This window comes from Oncorhynchus keta, chromosome 34, assembly GCF_023373465.1.
Source record: "Oncorhynchus keta strain PuntledgeMale-10-30-2019 chromosome 34, Oket_V2, whole genome shotgun sequence".
Lineage (NCBI taxonomy): Eukaryota > Metazoa > Chordata > Actinopteri > Salmoniformes > Salmonidae > Oncorhynchus > Oncorhynchus keta.
This window is the reverse complement of record NC_068454.1, coordinates 76020984-76038461: the sequence shown is the minus strand read 5'-3', so window position 1 is coordinate 76038461 and position 17478 is coordinate 76020984. Positions and strand designations below refer to the sequence as shown.

General features: G+C 42.5%; 2 protein-coding genes across 9 annotated transcripts; both read right to left on the bottom strand.

Moving 5' to 3' along the window:
* Positions 1-343: 343 nt before the first annotated feature.
* Positions 344-11825, bottom strand: LOC118367910 (tyrosine-protein kinase STYK1). The gene is made up of 10 exons (XM_052494928.1): positions 11359-11825; positions 9191-9246; positions 8475-8660; positions 7811-8182; positions 7071-7252; positions 6876-6956; positions 6301-6509; positions 6169-6209; positions 5899-5995; positions 344-3669 (listed from the first exon to the last, which is right to left on the bottom strand). The coding sequence occupies exons 1-10, from the start codon at positions 11463-11465 to the stop codon at positions 3477-3479; spliced, it is 1524 nt and encodes a 507-aa protein (XP_052350888.1). The 5' UTR covers positions 11466-11825; the 3' UTR covers positions 344-3476.
* A 381-nt stretch (positions 11826-12206) lies between these two features.
* Positions 12207-16145, bottom strand: LOC118367909 (glutathione S-transferase kappa 1-like). 8 transcript variants are annotated; one of them, XM_052494921.1, is made up of 9 exons: positions 16030-16145; positions 15400-15424; positions 15032-15103; positions 14859-14940; positions 14571-14699; positions 13954-14099; positions 13538-13654; positions 13270-13363; positions 12207-12336 (listed from the first exon to the last, which is right to left on the bottom strand). In XM_052494921.1, the coding sequence occupies exons 1-9, from the start codon at positions 16098-16100 to the stop codon at positions 12293-12295; spliced, it is 780 nt and encodes a 259-aa protein (XP_052350881.1). In that variant the 5' UTR covers positions 16101-16145; the 3' UTR covers positions 12207-12292. The 8 variants fall into 8 exon arrangements, with proteins under 8 accessions (XP_052350881.1, XP_052350883.1, XP_052350882.1 ...); XM_052494923.1 differs by having other exon boundaries at positions 14859-14923; positions 16030-16144; XM_052494922.1 differs by having other exon boundaries at positions 14859-14923; positions 15032-15127; positions 16030-16121.
* Positions 16146-17478: the final 1333 nt, after the last annotated feature.

Below are 17478 nucleotides of genomic sequence, written 5' to 3'. Positions count from 1 at the left end.
CATTGTTTTTAAAGTATTTGTAACCAATAAATCCATATCTGTATTCCCCCTCAATTGAATTCCATAAATTAGGGCCTAATGAATGTATTTAAATTGACTGATTTCCTCATATGAACTGTTTTGTTCAGTATAATTAGCCTTGACTCTATAGTGGCATTTCAATGACTTGTAGGGTTCTCACTGCGCAATGATACAATCATTCAAGGCCAAACTCCTGTAACACCTGGCTTGTAGAAAAGTATTAAGTCGAAGTAGAAAAAAATGAGTAAAGAATTGAAAAGACAAAAAGGTTTGGGAGCCACTGGAACAGAGTACTGCTGACCAATTCAGATGAGAAAAAGCATCAGTGTGAACAGTTTTAATTGACATTGGTAAACTTCTACATTGATTCACATTGTGGAGAGTGTGCAAATAATGTCAGTTCAGTTTGTACTCATTTACAGTAGAACATCAACCACTGAAATCTGACCTTCCATATAGCTTGTACCAAATATCCCACTTGGGTCATTTACCATAAAACAAAAATTGCCACAGTTCTGGTCTCCATGGATTTAGCAGCTGGGTCTGGTCTGCTTAATTTCATTAACTGTTTATGAACCATAAAAAAGGAGTGACAGATTTAGCTTCCTCTTCGGGGAGGTTTCATGATCACCTGACCAGAACAAACTTGAGGCGCAACCAGGGTCCTGAGTTTTTCCGCAGGATAATTACTTATGAGACAGACATATTTATTAAAGCTAGAATTATTAGTTGCTACATACATTGTTGGACTTAAAATGATAAATGAAGTGTCACAAAACAACTTATAAACACCTTATAAACCTCTAATGAAGCCTGGTGTATCCACCCATGTGTTCTTTCAGTCCCTCAAATCACAGCAAAAAGAATCTAGACATATATTATTACTCCTATTACACAATCATTTTGAAGACAAGATTTGTGAACCTTCATAAACAGCAGTGATGGGCAACTCATGTCCTCGGGAGCCGGACTGGTGTCACACTTTTCTCCATCCCTAGCAAACGCAGGTGATTAAACTAAATGTATTCTAAACTGAAGATCCTGATTAGTTGATTATTGGAGTCAGGTACGTTAGCTGGGGGCTAGGACACAAGTGTGGCACCAATCAGGCCCCTGAGGACTGGAGTTGCCCATCCCTGATATACAGTATATACACTACCGTTCAAACGTTTAGGGTCACTTAGAAATGTCCTTGTTTTTTGTCCATTAAAATAACATCAAATTGATCATAAATACAGTTTAGACAGTGTTAATGTTGTAAATTACTATTGTAGCTGGAAACAACAGATTTTTAATGGAATATCTACATAGGCGTACAGAGGCCTATTATCAGCAACCATCACTCCTGTGTTCCAATGGCACGTTGTGTTTGCTAATCCAGGTTTATCATTTTAAAAGGCTAATTGATTATTAGAAAACTCTTTTGCAATTATGTTAGCACAGCAGAAAACTGTTGTACTTATTTAAGAAGCAATAAAACTGGCCTTCTTTAGACTAGTTGGATATCTGGAGCATTAGCATTTGTTGGTTCGATTACAGGCTCAAAATGGCCAGAAACAAATAACTTTCTTCTGAAACTCGTCAGTCTATTCTTGTTCTGAGAAATTAAGGCTATTCCATGCAAGAAATTGTCAAGAAACTGAAGATCTTGTACAACGCTGTGTACTACTCCCTTCACAGAACAGCGCAAACTCGGCGCAAACCAGAATAGAAAAAGGAGTGGGAGGCCCCGTTGCACAACTGAGCAGGAGGACAAGTACATTAGAGGGTCTAGTCCTCAACTGGCAGCTTCATTAAATAGTACCCGCAAAACACCAGTCTCAACATCTACAGTGAAGAGGCGATTCTGGGATGCTGGCCTTCTAGGCAGAGTTGCAAAGAAAAAGCCATATCTCAGACTGGCCAATAAAAATAAAAGATTAAGATGGGCAAAAGAATACTGGACAGAGGAAGATTGGAATAAGTGACAGACGAATCTAAGTTTGAGGTGTTTGGATCACAAAGAAGAACATTCGTGAGACGCAGAAAAAAAAATATGCTGGAGGAGTGATGACACCATCTGTCAAGCATGGTGGAGGCAATGTGATGGTCTGGGGGTGCTTTGGTGGTGGTAAAGTGGGAGATTTGTACAGGGTAAAAGAGATCTTGAAGAAGGAAAGCTATAAGTCCATTTTGCAATGCCATGCCATACTGTCACGCCCTGACCTTAGAGCTTTTTATGCCTCTATTTTGGTTTGGGTGTGATTTGGGTGGGCATTCTATGTTCCTTTTTCTATGTTTTGTATTTCTTTGTTTTGGCCAGGTATGGTTCTCCATCAGGGACAGCTGACTATCCGTTGTCTCTGATTGGGAACCATACTTAGGTAGCTTTTTCCCACCTATGTTTTGTGGGTAGTTATTTTCTGTTTAGTGTTTTCTGCACCTGACAGGACTGTTTTGGTTTCGTTTATTCTCTTTGTTATTTTGTTATAGTGTTCAGTTTAAATAAAAAGCATGAACACTTACCACCCTGCGCTTTGGTCCGATGACGACACCCGTTACACATACCCTGTGGATGGCGCTTAAAAATGGAGCCAATTTCCACCTACAACAGGACAATGACCCAAAGCTCAGCTCCAAACTATGCAACAACTATTTAGGGAAGAAGCAGTCAGCTGGTATTCTGTCTATAATGGAGTGGCCAGTACAGTCCCCGGATCTCAACCCTATTGAGCTGTTGTGGGAGCAACTTGACCGCATGGTACATAAGAAGTGCCCATCAAACCAAACCAACTTGTGGGAGGCGCTTCAGGAAGCATGGGGGGAAATCTCTTCAGATTACCTCAACAAATTGACAACTAGAATGTCAAAGGTCTACAAGGCTGTAATTGCTGCAAATGGAGGATTCTTTGACGAAAGCAAAGTTTGAAGGACACAATTATTATTTCAATGAAAAATCCTTATTTATAACCATGTCAACGTCTTGACTATATTTCCTACACATTTTGCAACTCATCTCATGTATGTTTTCATGGAAGACAAGGAAATGTTTAAGTGACCCCAAACTTTTGAACGGTAGTGTACATCAGTGGAGCCTGCTGAGGGGAGGACGGCTCATAATAATGACTGGAATGGAGTGGAACAGCTGGAATTGAGTGAATGGAATGATATCAAACACATGAAATTGATACCATTCCATTCACTCCATTCTGGCCATTATTATGAGCCGTCCTCCCCTCAGCAGCCTCCACTGATATACACAATCATCTACAAACTGAAGTTGACTCAACGATTGTATCTGTTCAAGTACACTTATCATAAGTCTATGCTACAAAAAAATGCAGTCCCCCATGAAGGGGACTGAAAAAGAGCAGAAGGAAGTGAATATCTTTCTGTAATGAATGGAGGCATACATATATAAACATCCACCGTCGTCCCTCGGCATAGTGCATTTCATTGGACGGCACAGCTGCCACTCAGAGAACAGTGTAGCTGTTGGACTCCCCATATCCAGCCTCTTGCAGGTACTGCTCGATGTTGATTGGCTCAGGCACCTTGAGGACTTTGTCGTTGGCACTCTTCTCTCCTGATTGGAGCTTGCGGTCGACCTCGGCCAACGTGGCGCGATCCTGCTCCTTCCATTGGCAGCAGGCCTTGATGATGGAGTACCTGTGAGAAGGGTGGTTACGGGGAAATAGAGGCATATCTCCATCATAAAGACAGAGGACAGAGAGAGATCAGTGTATCTGTCTGTCCCATTATGGCATCTGTGAGAGCATGGGCAGTGTCATTGAGGCGCTCTCCATTTTGAGCTAGTCAATTTTCTTCTTCTACTACTTCTATGAGTTGGTAAACAAACTGAAAGGGTGCATACTGCCACCTAGAGTGTGTTGTTTGAACAGGTATAAAGCCAAGGTTTGTGATCTACTGCTACCTGCAGTTATGGAATGTTTGCTCACAAGCACGGGTGAAAGTAGAATTCATTTCTTCCTGGTACGGGACCTCCTATAAGCGTGTGCATAAATAATTTTATGTATGGCCTTAATCATTAATTACATATAGAATCCCCTATTCATTTAATAGGATCTCTGTGGGCCTAGTACTAAAGATTTGTCAATTAACTTTTACAATGTATTACCTTCTACTGTAGCATAAACACAACCAGTCATGATGTTTTCATCTGATTGTCAAACAATCACTTCAAAGGGCTCCTTTACTAGGCTATCCAGGCACGTGAATCTGTTACACCAAACCCCACTAAGTGTAATGACATTAGGCAATAAATGATGCGTCTTCGCTGTCGGACACTCATCGCTGCCTTGACAAATTTCAGTGTTCAATTTCAGTGTTCTCGTCGAACAACATTGAATTTTGGAGCGTAGGCTATAACACCCGTTTTCAAGTCAGTTCACTCATTTTTCATGCCTCTGACTTTCGGTAATGATATAAAGTGGTGGAATAGCCTACAGTTTTGTCATTTTGCTTGAATTATTGCGACAGGCTCATTCGTGTTTTACCGGTATGGTGTATCTCAACTATTTATTTTGCAGGGACGCTGTACCGCCTTACTTTCACTCCTGCTCACAGGTATATTTAATTTGCCAATCTCTCCTGAAGACCTGGATGGAATTATGTGACCCTTCCTTAACCCATAGGAAGTCCCATCCATTTGACTACTACAAAATTCATTTTAGTCAATAAGATTCTTGCTACGTAAGCTTAACTTTCTGAACATTCGAGACGTGTAGTCCACTTGTCATTCCAATCTCCTTGCATTAGCGTAGCCTCTTCTGTAGCCTGTCAACTATGTGTCTGTCTATCCCTGTTCTCTCCTCTCTGCACAGACCATACAAACGCTCCACACCGCGTGGCCGCGGCCACCCTAATCTGGTGGTCCCAGCGCGCACGACCCACGTGGAGTTCCAGGTCTCCGGTAGCCTCTGGAACTGCCGATCTGCGGCCAACAAGGCAGAGTTCATCTCAGCCTATGCCTCCCTCCAGTCCCTCGACTTCTTGGCACTGACGGAAACATGGATCACCACAGATAACACTGCTACTCCTACTGCTCAGAGTACGACCCTGCCTCACACAGGAAGCGGCGCAGGTCCTAATCCAGGCACTTGTCATCTCCCGTCTTGATTACTGCAACTCGCTGTTGGCTGGGCTCCCTGCCTGTGCCATTAAACCCCTACAACTCATCCAGAACGCCGCAGCCCGTCTGATGTTCAACCTTCCCAAGTTCTCTCACGTCACCCCGCTCCTCCGCTCTCTCCACTGGCTTCCAGTTGAAGCTCGCATCCGCTACAAGACCATGGTGCTTGCCTACGGAGCTGTGAGGGGAACGGCACCTCAGTACCTCCAGGCTCTGATCAGGCCCTACACCCAAACAAGGGCACTGCGTTCATCCACCTCTGGCCTGCTCGCCTCCCTACCACTGAGGAAGTACAGTTCCCGCTCAGCCCAGTCAAAACTGTTCGCTGCTCTGGCCCCCCAATGGTGGAACAAACTCCCTCACGACGCCAGGACAGCGGAGTCAATCACCACCTTCCGGAGACACCTGAAACCCCACCTCTTTAAGGAATACCTAGGATAGGATAAAGTAATCCTTCTCACCCCCCTTAAAAGATTTAGATGCACTATTGTAAAGTGGCTGTTCCACTGGATGTAATAAGGTGAATGCACCAATTTGTAAGTCGCTCTGGATAAGAGCGTCTGCTAAATGACTTAAATGTAATGTAAATGTAAATGTAAAATGGTGAAATTCCTCAATGGTTCTCCCCATCCTAAAACAGGCTTTTAGGCACTAGATTCCTCTATCTTCTCTTTGATCTCGGTCTAAAGAAGCTCCTTCTCCTGGCAATAACACAATAATAATAGTGCAGTATAATGGATAATTACAGTGAGTTGGAGCAGTTGGCTGGCTTTCTCAGTGTTTTCCCTCTCTGGTGAAACTGTAGAAGCTCGTTGACGGAGATATCTGAAAACGGAGCATCACCTGAGAGAGGGAAAACGAGAGAAAGATGGGAGACAAGGAAAGGTTAATGACACAAATTAGAGATTGTAGCTCAGAGAAAGAGATTATATCAGAATAAATGAGAGTAGTTGTTATGTGTATCATTGGCCAAAAGGGGCACTCAAAGTCAGAAGAATAGATTTCATGTAACTCACCCAAGGTCGCCATTTCAAACAACAAGATGCCAAACGACCAGCTAGTGAGAGAAAGACAAACATGTGTCAGTGTATTTTGCATACCTTGAGAAATGATTGAAATGTCAGCATAGACTAAGTAGGGTAACTCACACGTCACTGCTATGATTGGCAGGCCTCCTAGCCAATAGCTCAGGGGCCTGCCATTTCTTCAAGCTGGGAACTTCAGTCTTAGTAGCTCCCTGGGTATTCCTGGTGTAGACCCCGCCCAGTCCCCACAGCTTGGCCGTCAGCTCCCGGCTGACCAATACACTGTGAGCACAGACGTTGCCATGAAGAAGGTCTCGGCTGTGGAGGAACTCCTGATTGGATGACAGGGGATAACGTGAGGTCAAAGGTCAGAGGTTAAAGCTGTGAGACAGTGTCATATCTCAACATTCGTAAATTATTCCCTTTCATTCAATTAGTCCACAGTGACTTCGTCCTCTTGTTTCCTTTCCCTCTTCTGTACATAATACACAGGACAGGTGCAGTACACTGACATACAGGAAACCTGCATTGGAATTCAACTGACCAAAGCACAGGAAGCCACTGTGGAAAATACATAAGCACAGGAAGCCACTGTGGAAAATACAGAAGCACAGGAAGCCACTGTGGAAAATACATACGCACAGGAAGCCACTGTTGCAGAAACACATTAAGCCAACATATTACCATAGTTTACTCACCAGAGCAGAGGCTACCTGTTTGGCCATGGTAAATATACGTCTCTCTGTGATCTCACATGGAGGGTCCCCGCCCACACCATCCTGACATAACACACAAAGAGAATCAATGTATAACCAAAATCACAAACAGCTCCTAATTTTACGATAAATAATAGGCTAGTAGAGACAATGCCTCATGGGTAATGTGGTTCCTACCTGTCTGCACCGCCACAGGAAGCTGAGCAGATCTCTGTTCTCTAGCTCCTCAACAACGGTAACTAGGGGCACACGCAGAGAGACCACGCCCAGAAGCTCCGGTAGGAAGGGGTGTGGCCCCAACTGAGACAAGAAGGAAGCAAAGCCCAGGAAGTTGTGCCTCTCTGTGGCGCTCGCAGAGTCTGAGGGATAGGAGGAGGAGATGAAGATGAAATTGCCTGCAACATGCTGTGCGAAAACGGCCTTCCCAAGCCTTTGATAAACAACTGCTATGGCTGAACATATTTAGTCTTTATCTCAAAGCCTTGAAGCAGATTTGCTGTACCAATTGGTAATTACATTTCTGAAAGGGAGGTCAGAGAAACAGGTTGTAGAGAGACCAGTTTTACAAAGTAAACAGTTGCTGTAATTATGGTGGTGATTGTCTAACAATCCACAAGCACCAGCCACACCTATTGAAACTAGGGAAGAAACTGCCTAATGACGCTGTGCCCCCATTCAATGGCTCTTTACAGTGGCTGTTTCCTCACTTCTTGACCATACCGGAAAATATTGAAGTAACATGCTTTGGCCACAAATTCTACCTTACACTAATGTCAACCCTAACTTGAACCCTTATCCTAACCCTAAGTAGTTCTGACTATATCATCACTTTGGTATGCTAATACACTGCTTATAAGCCATTATTAAATAGCTTGTTTCAGTAGTAGCTGTTTTTCATCTCCTCCCACTCCTCTCACCGTTGAGCACTCGGAGCACAGCGTTCCTGTTGTCCATGCGGGCCCTGTAGAGAGAGACAGCCTTGTCAGAGCGCAGGGAGAAGGCTGTGGGCAGCGAGGCCACTATGTTGAAGGACTCTGGCAGCCTCTGGCGAGGCAGCTCCCTGGGCTGGACCATAGGGGTGAAGGAAGGTGTCAACGCCTGGGGCAGGGGGCTGGACAGGGAGGATGGGATGAAGGTCTTGGGTGGGGGGATAGGGGGGAGAGAGGGAGTCCTCATGGAGAAGGAGAGACGGTTGGAGGAGGGGTGGGAGTGAGTTGATGAGAAGGTAGAGTAGGAGGGGGTATCGAGAGCAATAGTCTCATGTTCCAGCGGGTTGATACCCAGGGGAGCTGTGGAGTGGGAGGGGAGGATGAATAGAGAGAGGAGGGGGAGAGGACAGAGAGGGAAGAGAGAGGAAGAGGTTATTGCCTGAAGTTTAGAAGTAGATAGCTACAGTATAATAACAGGTTTGATTCTGTTCATTACTAGACTGTGCAAATAGAATAAGAGCCTATGTTGTTGACTTAGACAGAAACATAAAGATGCATTACCTCAAATTACCTACAGTATTTCCCTATGAAAACAGTCTTTCAAAGTCACATCCTTGAGCACAAATATACACACATACACACACACACTCACCATCAATGCCGTGCAGTTGTCTTCTGGAGCGCTGTGATCTGGACGTGGCCACAGTGTTCTGTGGTCGGATGCGGTCCACCTTCTCAGGACAGTACCGTAGCAGGATGATGAAGACCAGCACGACCAGGAAGCTAGCCAATAGGAGGATGGGCACGATGATCACTTCTTGCTCGTACACACGGATATCTGAGGAACAGACGCGAGCATTAAGACAACGAAAGATAACTGTGTGTGTGTGTGTAGTGTGCATGTGTGCGTGTGTGTGTGTGGTGTGTGTGTGTGTGTGTGTGTGTGTGTGTGTGTGTGTGTGTGTGTGTGTGTGTGTGTGTGTGTGTGTGTGTGTGTGTGTGTGTGTGTGTGTGTGTGTGTGTGTGTGTGTAGTGTGCATGTGTGTAGTGTGCATGTGTGCGTGTGTGGTGTGTGTGTGTGTGTGTGTGTGTGTGTGTGTGTGTGTGTGTGTGTGTGTGCGTGCATGGTATGTGTGTGTGTGTGTGTGTGTGTGTGTGTGTGTGTGTGTGTGTGTGTGTGTGTGTGTGTGTGTGTGTGTGTGTGTGTGTGTGTGTGTGTGTGTGTGTGTGTGTGTGTGTGTGTGTGTGTGTGTGCGTGCGTGCGTGTGTGTATGTGTGTGTGTGTGTGTGTGTGTGTGTGTGTGTGTGTGTGTGTGTGTGTGTGTGTGTGTGTGTGTGTGTGTGTGTGTGTGTGTGTGTAACACTTACTACAGATGGTGTCTCCTGGTTGACAGCGGGAGTCTGCTTCTGACATTGAAGACATTCTAACAACAAAGCAAGGCAAAGTGGGTAAAACATGAGGCCTTGTAGGTTACAACATTGTACAGTACAGGTCAAAAGTTTGGACACACCTACTCATTCAAGGGTTTTTCTTTATTTGACTATTTTCTACATTGTAGAATAATAGCAAAGACTTCAAAACTATGAAATAACACACATGGAATCATGTAGAAACCAAAAAAGTGTTAAACAAATCAAAATATATTTTATATTTGAGATTCTTCAAAGTAGCCACCCTTTGCCTTGAGGACAGCTTTGCACACTCTTGGCATTCTTTCAACCAGCTTCAAGAACAACAGTCCATCATTACTTTAAGACATAAAGGTCAGTCAATCCTGAAAATTGAAAGTTTCTTCAAGTGCAGTTGCAAAAACCATCTGGCGCTATGATGAAACTGGCTCTCATGAGGACCACCACAGGAAAGGAAGACCCAGAGTTACCTCTGCTGCAGCGGATAAGTTCATTAGAGTTCAGAAATTGCAGCCCAAGTAATGCTTCACAGAGTTTAAGTAACAGACACATCTCAACATCTACTATTCAGAGGAGACAGCGTGAATCAGGCCTTCATAGTTGAATTGCTACTAAACCACTACTAAAGGACACCAATAAGAAGAAGAGACTTGCTTGACCCAAGAATCACGAGTAATGGACATTAGACTGGTGGAAATCTGTCCTTTGGTCTGATGAGTCCAAATTTGAGACTTTTGGTTCTAACCGCCGTGTCTTTGTGAGATGCAGAGTAGGTGAACGGATGATCTCCGCATGTGGGGTTCCCACCGTGAAGCATGGAGGAGGAAGTGTGATAGTGCTTTGCTGGTGACACTGTCAGTGATTTATTTAGAATTCAAGGCACACTTAACCAGTATGTGTACCACAGCATTCTGCAGCGATACACCATCCCATCTGGTTTGCGCTTAGTGGGACTATAATTTGTTTTTCAACAGGACAATGACCCAACACACCTCCAGGCTGTGTAAGGGTTATTTGACCAAGAAAGAGAGTGATGGAGTGCTACATCTGAAAACCTGGCCTCCACAATCACCCGACCACAACCCAATTGAGATGGTTTGGAATGAGTTGGACCGCAGAGTGAAGCAAAAGCAGCTAACAAGTGCTCAGCATGTGGGAACTCCTTCAAGACTGTTGGAAAAGCATTCCTCATGAAGTTGGTTGAGAGAATGCCAAGAGTGTGCAAAGCTGTCATCAAGGCAAAGGGTGACAACTTTGAAGAATCTCAAATATAAAATAGCATTTGTCTTCACTATTATTCTACAATGTAGAAAATAGTAAAAATAAAGAAAACCCCTTGAATGAGTAGGCGTGTCCAAACTGGTACATTATGTCAAGAGGTGACATTACATTTCTTGATCACAGTGCATAACCAATGTAATTGATGAAATGGTTGACATTGAGTCATTTTTGTAGACCTTCCCAGGGGAACTGTGCTGAGATTTCCCACATTTACTTTGTCTTGAACTTTCACATTTCAACCGAGTCATGTTGCTTCTGAAATCCTGTACGAATCACTGGTTCAATCAGGTTGAAAACAAGGTTTCAGTGGCAGACAGCTCAGTGCCTGGGAGAGGAATATTCATGTAACACATCCTCTGTTTATTTTTTTCCCATGATGAAAGGTCACACTTACACACATAACCCGCTTAAACATTAAAACACAAGAACGGATGAATCACATGAATGATGAACAACATCATCCTCACATGATGGCCAGTAATAGTGAGTTTCAGATCCTGTTTATAGTGGACTAACTAGATCAGATCCTGTGATGTGAATTAAGACTGAAATTGGACTTCTGTTGTATCCCAACACCTTCTCCAAAAGACAAATGATCACATGTTTGTGTCAGTGCAGTGATTATTTAAGTGATTATTTAACTTGTCCAGCTGCATTTTTTTCAACCAGGTAAAGCACAATGACACACACCCATAGACAAACCGGTAAAACACACTCAGCAGAGGAACACAAACAATCTCTATCTCGTATATACAGTATACAGTAATGGAACCAATATCTAGTTCAGAGAAATCATTATAAAACAATCACATAGACAAAGTAAACACACAGTGTAGTCATCTTACCTCTCTCCCTCTGTGTGTGTGTGTGCCTCAGACCTTGAGAAAGAAACCTTAACAATCCAGTGATATAATCCTTGACCCTTTCCGTCACAGAAACCAACACATTTCATACATTTTCCCTGTTGTGTCAATGTGTGTAGTCCAGGGTTAGTGTCGTGGTTCCTCTCCCATTCTCTCTCCTCTCAGGGGGATTGTGAGGCTCCAGGGATAACTGTGTTGTGTAGCTCTGTGTTTGTCTAAGTCACACATTCAGTGTTGTCTCAACTCCGCCCTCTTCACCTGCACTACATCCATCTTTCTCTCCCATCGTTTCTCACTCCATTTCCTCCCCCTCTCCCTCATCCAGGGAGTCTATCGTAATGTTGTTACACCAGTTTAGTGGATCCATTTCTCCCCCTCTCCCTCATCCAGGGAGTCTATCGTAATGTTGTTACACCAGTTTAGTGGATCCATTTCTCCCCCTCTCCCTCATCCAGGGAGTCTATCGTAATGTTGTTACACCAGTTTAGTGGATTCATTTCTCTCCCTCTGTATAAGTTATTTCCCTCATTCTGTCTTGACCTGTCAAACTCTTGTTGTGTTTGCTAACCCTTCGCCATCTCTCTTTTGACCTGGGGAAACAGGTTCTTCCACTTCTTTCCAGTCTATTTTCTGTCCTCTTCCTTTTGTTTCGCATATCTGGCATTTTCTCTCACCCTAGCTGGCAACTAATGTTCCTAAAGCCTTGCTTGTCCTTAAATATGAATGTCAGGTTTCTTTCTGTAGCAGTAAAAATTATTAGTGAAAAGACAGTCATCTATCTATTTCAAATAATCATTTTCAGTCCGATTTAGAAAATAGACAACTTCAAATCAGTTCGATTATATTTATTCATCTTAATGAATTCCATATGTGACAGGTTTCAAGTCCCAGTCACGTCCCAGTTTCATGTTTCAAGTCACAGTTTGGCAGCAGCAGGCTGGGGTCCCATCCACTTCTCTCCTAGAAAACACAAGGATATGATTGGATAAGGTCTGCACTGAGGTGAATCTTGATGGGCTCAAAGAGATGACAGTAATGATATAGGAACCAATATTTTAAACAACAGAATCTACCATATCTAGCAACCAGGAAGCAATAATGCAATAATGATAACGGTCTTGAGTTGAGTGATTACATACCTAGATACATCTATCAAAAGGTTGTGAGGTGCATGACATAAAACGTGTACAATGACATGTGACGTATTACAATAAGATGTACAGTATTGATTGCAGTCCCGTGTAGAAAATGGTGCCAGGACTGTGGGTTCGATTCCCAAGGAGACCCGTACAAAAAAAGTATTAAAATGTATGCACTCACTACTGTAAGTTGCTCTGGATAAGAGCGTCTGCTAAATTATGTAAAATGCCAAATTGCTGTAAGTCTATAGCCTACGGTAATTGTTATCATCTTAAAGGTTGACTTTGGACACAAAACGTTCAAACCCAGCCCCTTTCTCAATTTGGGGTGTGACTTTGGTGGTTGGCCGATGTGTCATTCTGGTCATGCGCGCCGCGCGACCAACTTGGCTAGTTTGTTACCTAAGCTAGCCACTGTAGCTAGCCACTGTAGCTAGCCACTGTAGCTAGCCACTGTAGCTAGCCACTGTAGCTAGCCAGTAACTCCTCCAGTATGTGTTGATGTAATATCACAGGATTCATTTTTGGACAGAAGCTATAGAGATCGGTAAGAAATGGCACTTCTGTAGCTAAATATTGTATTCATCCAATTTGTTTTTAAGCATTACATGCCCTGGTATGATGGTGGATTGATAAGTCATATTGGTTAAAGTCAATTCTATAATATGCTTTTTGTGAATATTCTGATGCATCCAAAGTGGGAGTTTATGCAGGAACATTACACCTTATGATGCCAGAGGAAGTGTGGGCTCACCTATGCAGTGGGCAATGAGCTCAAACCGGTCAGAGCCAAAGAACACCTCCGCCTTTCCATTCACATGACACACAGCTAGAGGAAAACCAAAGGCCTGAGGTAGAGAGTACAGAGACAAGGTGAGATAGCGAAAGAAGTGAATGTACTGATACTGATGTCCACTCCCACACTGATGGCTGCTATTGTCATTAACAGCCATCTAAACCATCTACATGTATGGGGTGGGGTTGGTTGGGAGGGAACAGGGAGAGGAGGGGGAGACACTGACCCTATGGTCCAGTGCTTCCTGGGTGGATCTCTTCAGCTTGTCTTTGATTTCCTTAGAGGTGGACAGTTTCAGCAGCTCTTCCACCTCACTGGCTGAGAGCCCTGCCTTCATGGCTGCCTGGAAAAAACATGAATCACATTAAAAACAAACAACCTGCAATGTTCAAATCCATGACGCCACTATCTACCCAGACCCACTCTCAAAATGCTCTAGGAGGATTATGCCCTCCAGCACTCAGGGATTGTGATCTTGAGAACAATGTCATTAGTGTTGGAAGATAACACATGTTTAACACTTTAGTAAAATGCAAATTTTTCAGATATTATGTGAAAGGCACATGGGAAAAACACGAGACAGATGATGAATGGAGAGAAGCCTTGAATTCAAGCTACAGTGACTTGAGTACATCCTGGTACCTCAGAGAGTGATGCAGGCTGGGTAATGTCTTTGTCTTGGCTCCAGATCCTCATCCACAGCTCCCGTGACACCTGCTCTACCTGCTTATCTCCTCCCACCTCCCTCTCCTGTACCGCCGCCACAAAGCGCATGGCAGACAGCGAGCCTGGGACAGACAAATACATGGTTGCAAGAGAATAATGTGGTGACCGTGAGGTCAGCAAGGAGTTTATTTTGCTTGACGGCGAGGCACAAAAAGGTTAATAGAGACCATACAGAGCAGTATATTAGGTTCATAGGTATAAAGCTCATTGATAATATAGAACAGACATGTTGAATGCACAGATGTTTTTCTCCTTGAGTGTCCCCAACAGACAGCAGTACTCAATGGAATGTTGAGCTACCAAATCTTGCTCTACTACACTGAGGCCAAGAGCTGTTAAAGATGCTGTTGATCTACATTAGGAAACATTCATTGATCTTTAAGATATGTTAAGATCCATTGTATATAAGAAACAGTACTGGCAGATTAGTGCTGTTCCCACCCTATGTGAACATATATCCAATAGCGTTGTTATAAGCTTGGCAAAATAGGCTACTGGCATATTTACATGAAGAAGATGCAGGGGGGTTGCACCTTTTTCGAACATGGCCTCAAAGGGGTCAGCAGGGGGACTGATGGGGACCTGGAAGTACTGGGCTAGACGGTGCAGGTCTGTAGTCATATACAGGAACTTGTTTGGGACCAGACCTGGGGGCTTATTACCTGGAATACAGGATAAAAGTACAGACTTTACGTCACAATACAGATGACTCATCGTAATGACTTAATGGCTGACTGACAACATGTGCAATGTAAACATAACAATCCATCCATAGCCTATTGTGAAGCCTGGTTTGTGTAATGTTGATCTTAGCTACTTACCTGATCCCTGCATGATGCCACCCAGGAACGCAGGACGTAGTTTAAGGTCAATGTTCCACACATTTCTGTAACGGCACATGACCTCAAGATCGGATACATGCATGCACAATGATTAATCAATGCATACAACTCTACCTCTGAAATTAAAACATGTACAATCTAAAGGCACTGACCTCAAAGCCAAGCCATGAGTAGGGAGAGACCACGTCATAAAACAGTTCAATGACTTTCCTGGAACTTGCCATCTGAAGGATTTTATTTTTTTATTACTTAAAAAAAATAGAAGATTATTATGACAATAATATTATGATATTAGCGTCTGCTAAATGACTTAAATGTAAATTATGATAATAATAGAACCCCCCACACACACAATTTAAAAAGGATAATAATTCAGGACATCATTAATGTGTGGATACAGTTAGCTAGTTGTAACATACCTGTAACATTGTCATTGCACTGCAAGTAAAAACGTTCCTGTAGCCACAAACACTTAGTTATAACGTTATTTTGTGGAGTAAATTAATTATTTGCACGTTACCTTTGACCACCAGCGAGCTGTCCGTCTGTAAAAAGAAAAAACTGTGTCAAAGTTCAACCATTGAAAACAATCAAATGCACTTTACACTCGGATTGTTTTCAAGTTTAGAAATGTGCACATATGCACCAAGAGTCCATTGAAATTCAAACCAGTTGTTAACTTTGTTCTTTCGTTTATTATTTCAAGGGTACATGTAACCTCACGATAAAGACACTCAACTGGAGCTAATTTAAATAACCCGGATATAATAACTTGCAGTCTAGGGCCCAGTGCTTCTGGGTCATGACTAGAAGGGATACATTGTGTTAAATTACATCTAAAGTAGTTTTTTTCCATAGCTAATCTTAATCATTTCCCTAACTTTAACCTAATTCTCCCAACCTGTTGCGTAAGATCTCTTTCCCTGCTACGAAAAGTAAATTCTAGTCAATTGTGACATAAACTGTTTAATATCTAGTCAAAACCGTGTAGGCTTACTTTCTATATTCTTCTTCTTAAATCTTGAATGATAGGTGCATACAACGCCACCTACGGTATTGGATGGAGTGTGAGGCCAGTCACGACCCACCGTACCTATACCACAAGACATTCTTCTACCGCTCTGCTTGTTTTGATTTAAAAAACACTGACCTAATAATAGTTTGCAGCCATCCACGAAAAAATATAAACGCGGCATGTGAAGTGCTGGTTCCATGTTTCATGAGCTGTGTTAGTGAGTATTTTACCCTTTGTCAAGATAATCAATTCACTTTTCGCAGTTGCTACCTGTGCTACTAGAGATACTGGTTCGATTCCAGTCTCTTTCGCAGACAGTCGCTACTGGGAGACCATGGGGAGGCGCATAATTGGCCCAGCGTCGCCCGGGTTAGGGGAGGGTTTGCACGCTGACGGGCGTATGCACGCTGACACGGTCGCCAGGAGTACGGTGTTTACTCCAACATATTGATCTTCAACTAGTAGTCATAAACCACCTGAATATTGATCTTCAACTAGTAGTCATAAACCAACTGAATATTGATCTTCAACTAGTAGTCATAAACCACCTGAATATTGATCTTCAACTAGTAGTCATAAACCACCTGAATATTGATCTTCAACTAGTAGTCATAAACCACCTGAATATTGATCTTCAACTAATAGTCATAAACCACCTGAATATTGATCTTCAACTAATAGTCATAAACCACCTGAATATTGATGTTCAACTAATAGTCATAAACCACCTGAATATTGATCTTCAACTAATAGTCATAAACCAACTGAATATTGATCTTCAACTAATAGTCATAAACCACCTGAATATTGATCTTCAACTAATAGTCATAAACCACCTGAATATTGATCTTCAACTAATAGTCATAAACCACCTGAATATTGATCTTCAACTAATAGTCATAAACCACCTGAATATTGATCTTCTACTAATAGTCATAAACCACCTGAATATTGATCTTCAACTAATAGTCATAAACCACCTGAATATTGATCTTCAACTAATAGTCATAAACCACCTGAATATTGATCTTCAACTAATAGTCATAAACCACCTGAATATTGATCTTCAACTAATAGTCATAAACCACCTGAATATTGATGTTCAACTAATAGTCATAAACCACCTGAATATTGATCTTCAACTAATAGTCATAAACCAACTGAATATTGATCTTCAACTAATAGTCATAAACCACCTGAATATTGATCTTCAACTAATAGTCATAAACCACCTGAATATTGATCTTCAACTAATAGTCATAAACCACCTGAATATTGATCTTCAACTAATAGTCATAAACCACCTGAATATTGATCTTCAACTAATAGTCATAAACCAACTGAATATTGATCTTCAACTAATAGTCATAAACCACCTGAATATTGATCTTCAACTAATAGTCATAAAAACCACCTGAATATTGATCTTCAACTAATAGTCATAAACCACCTGAATATTGATCTTCAACTAATAGTCATCATAACCAACTGAATATTGATCTTCAACTAATAGTCATAAACCACCTGAATATTGATCTTCAACTAGTAGTCATAAACCACCTGAATATTGATCTTCATCTAATA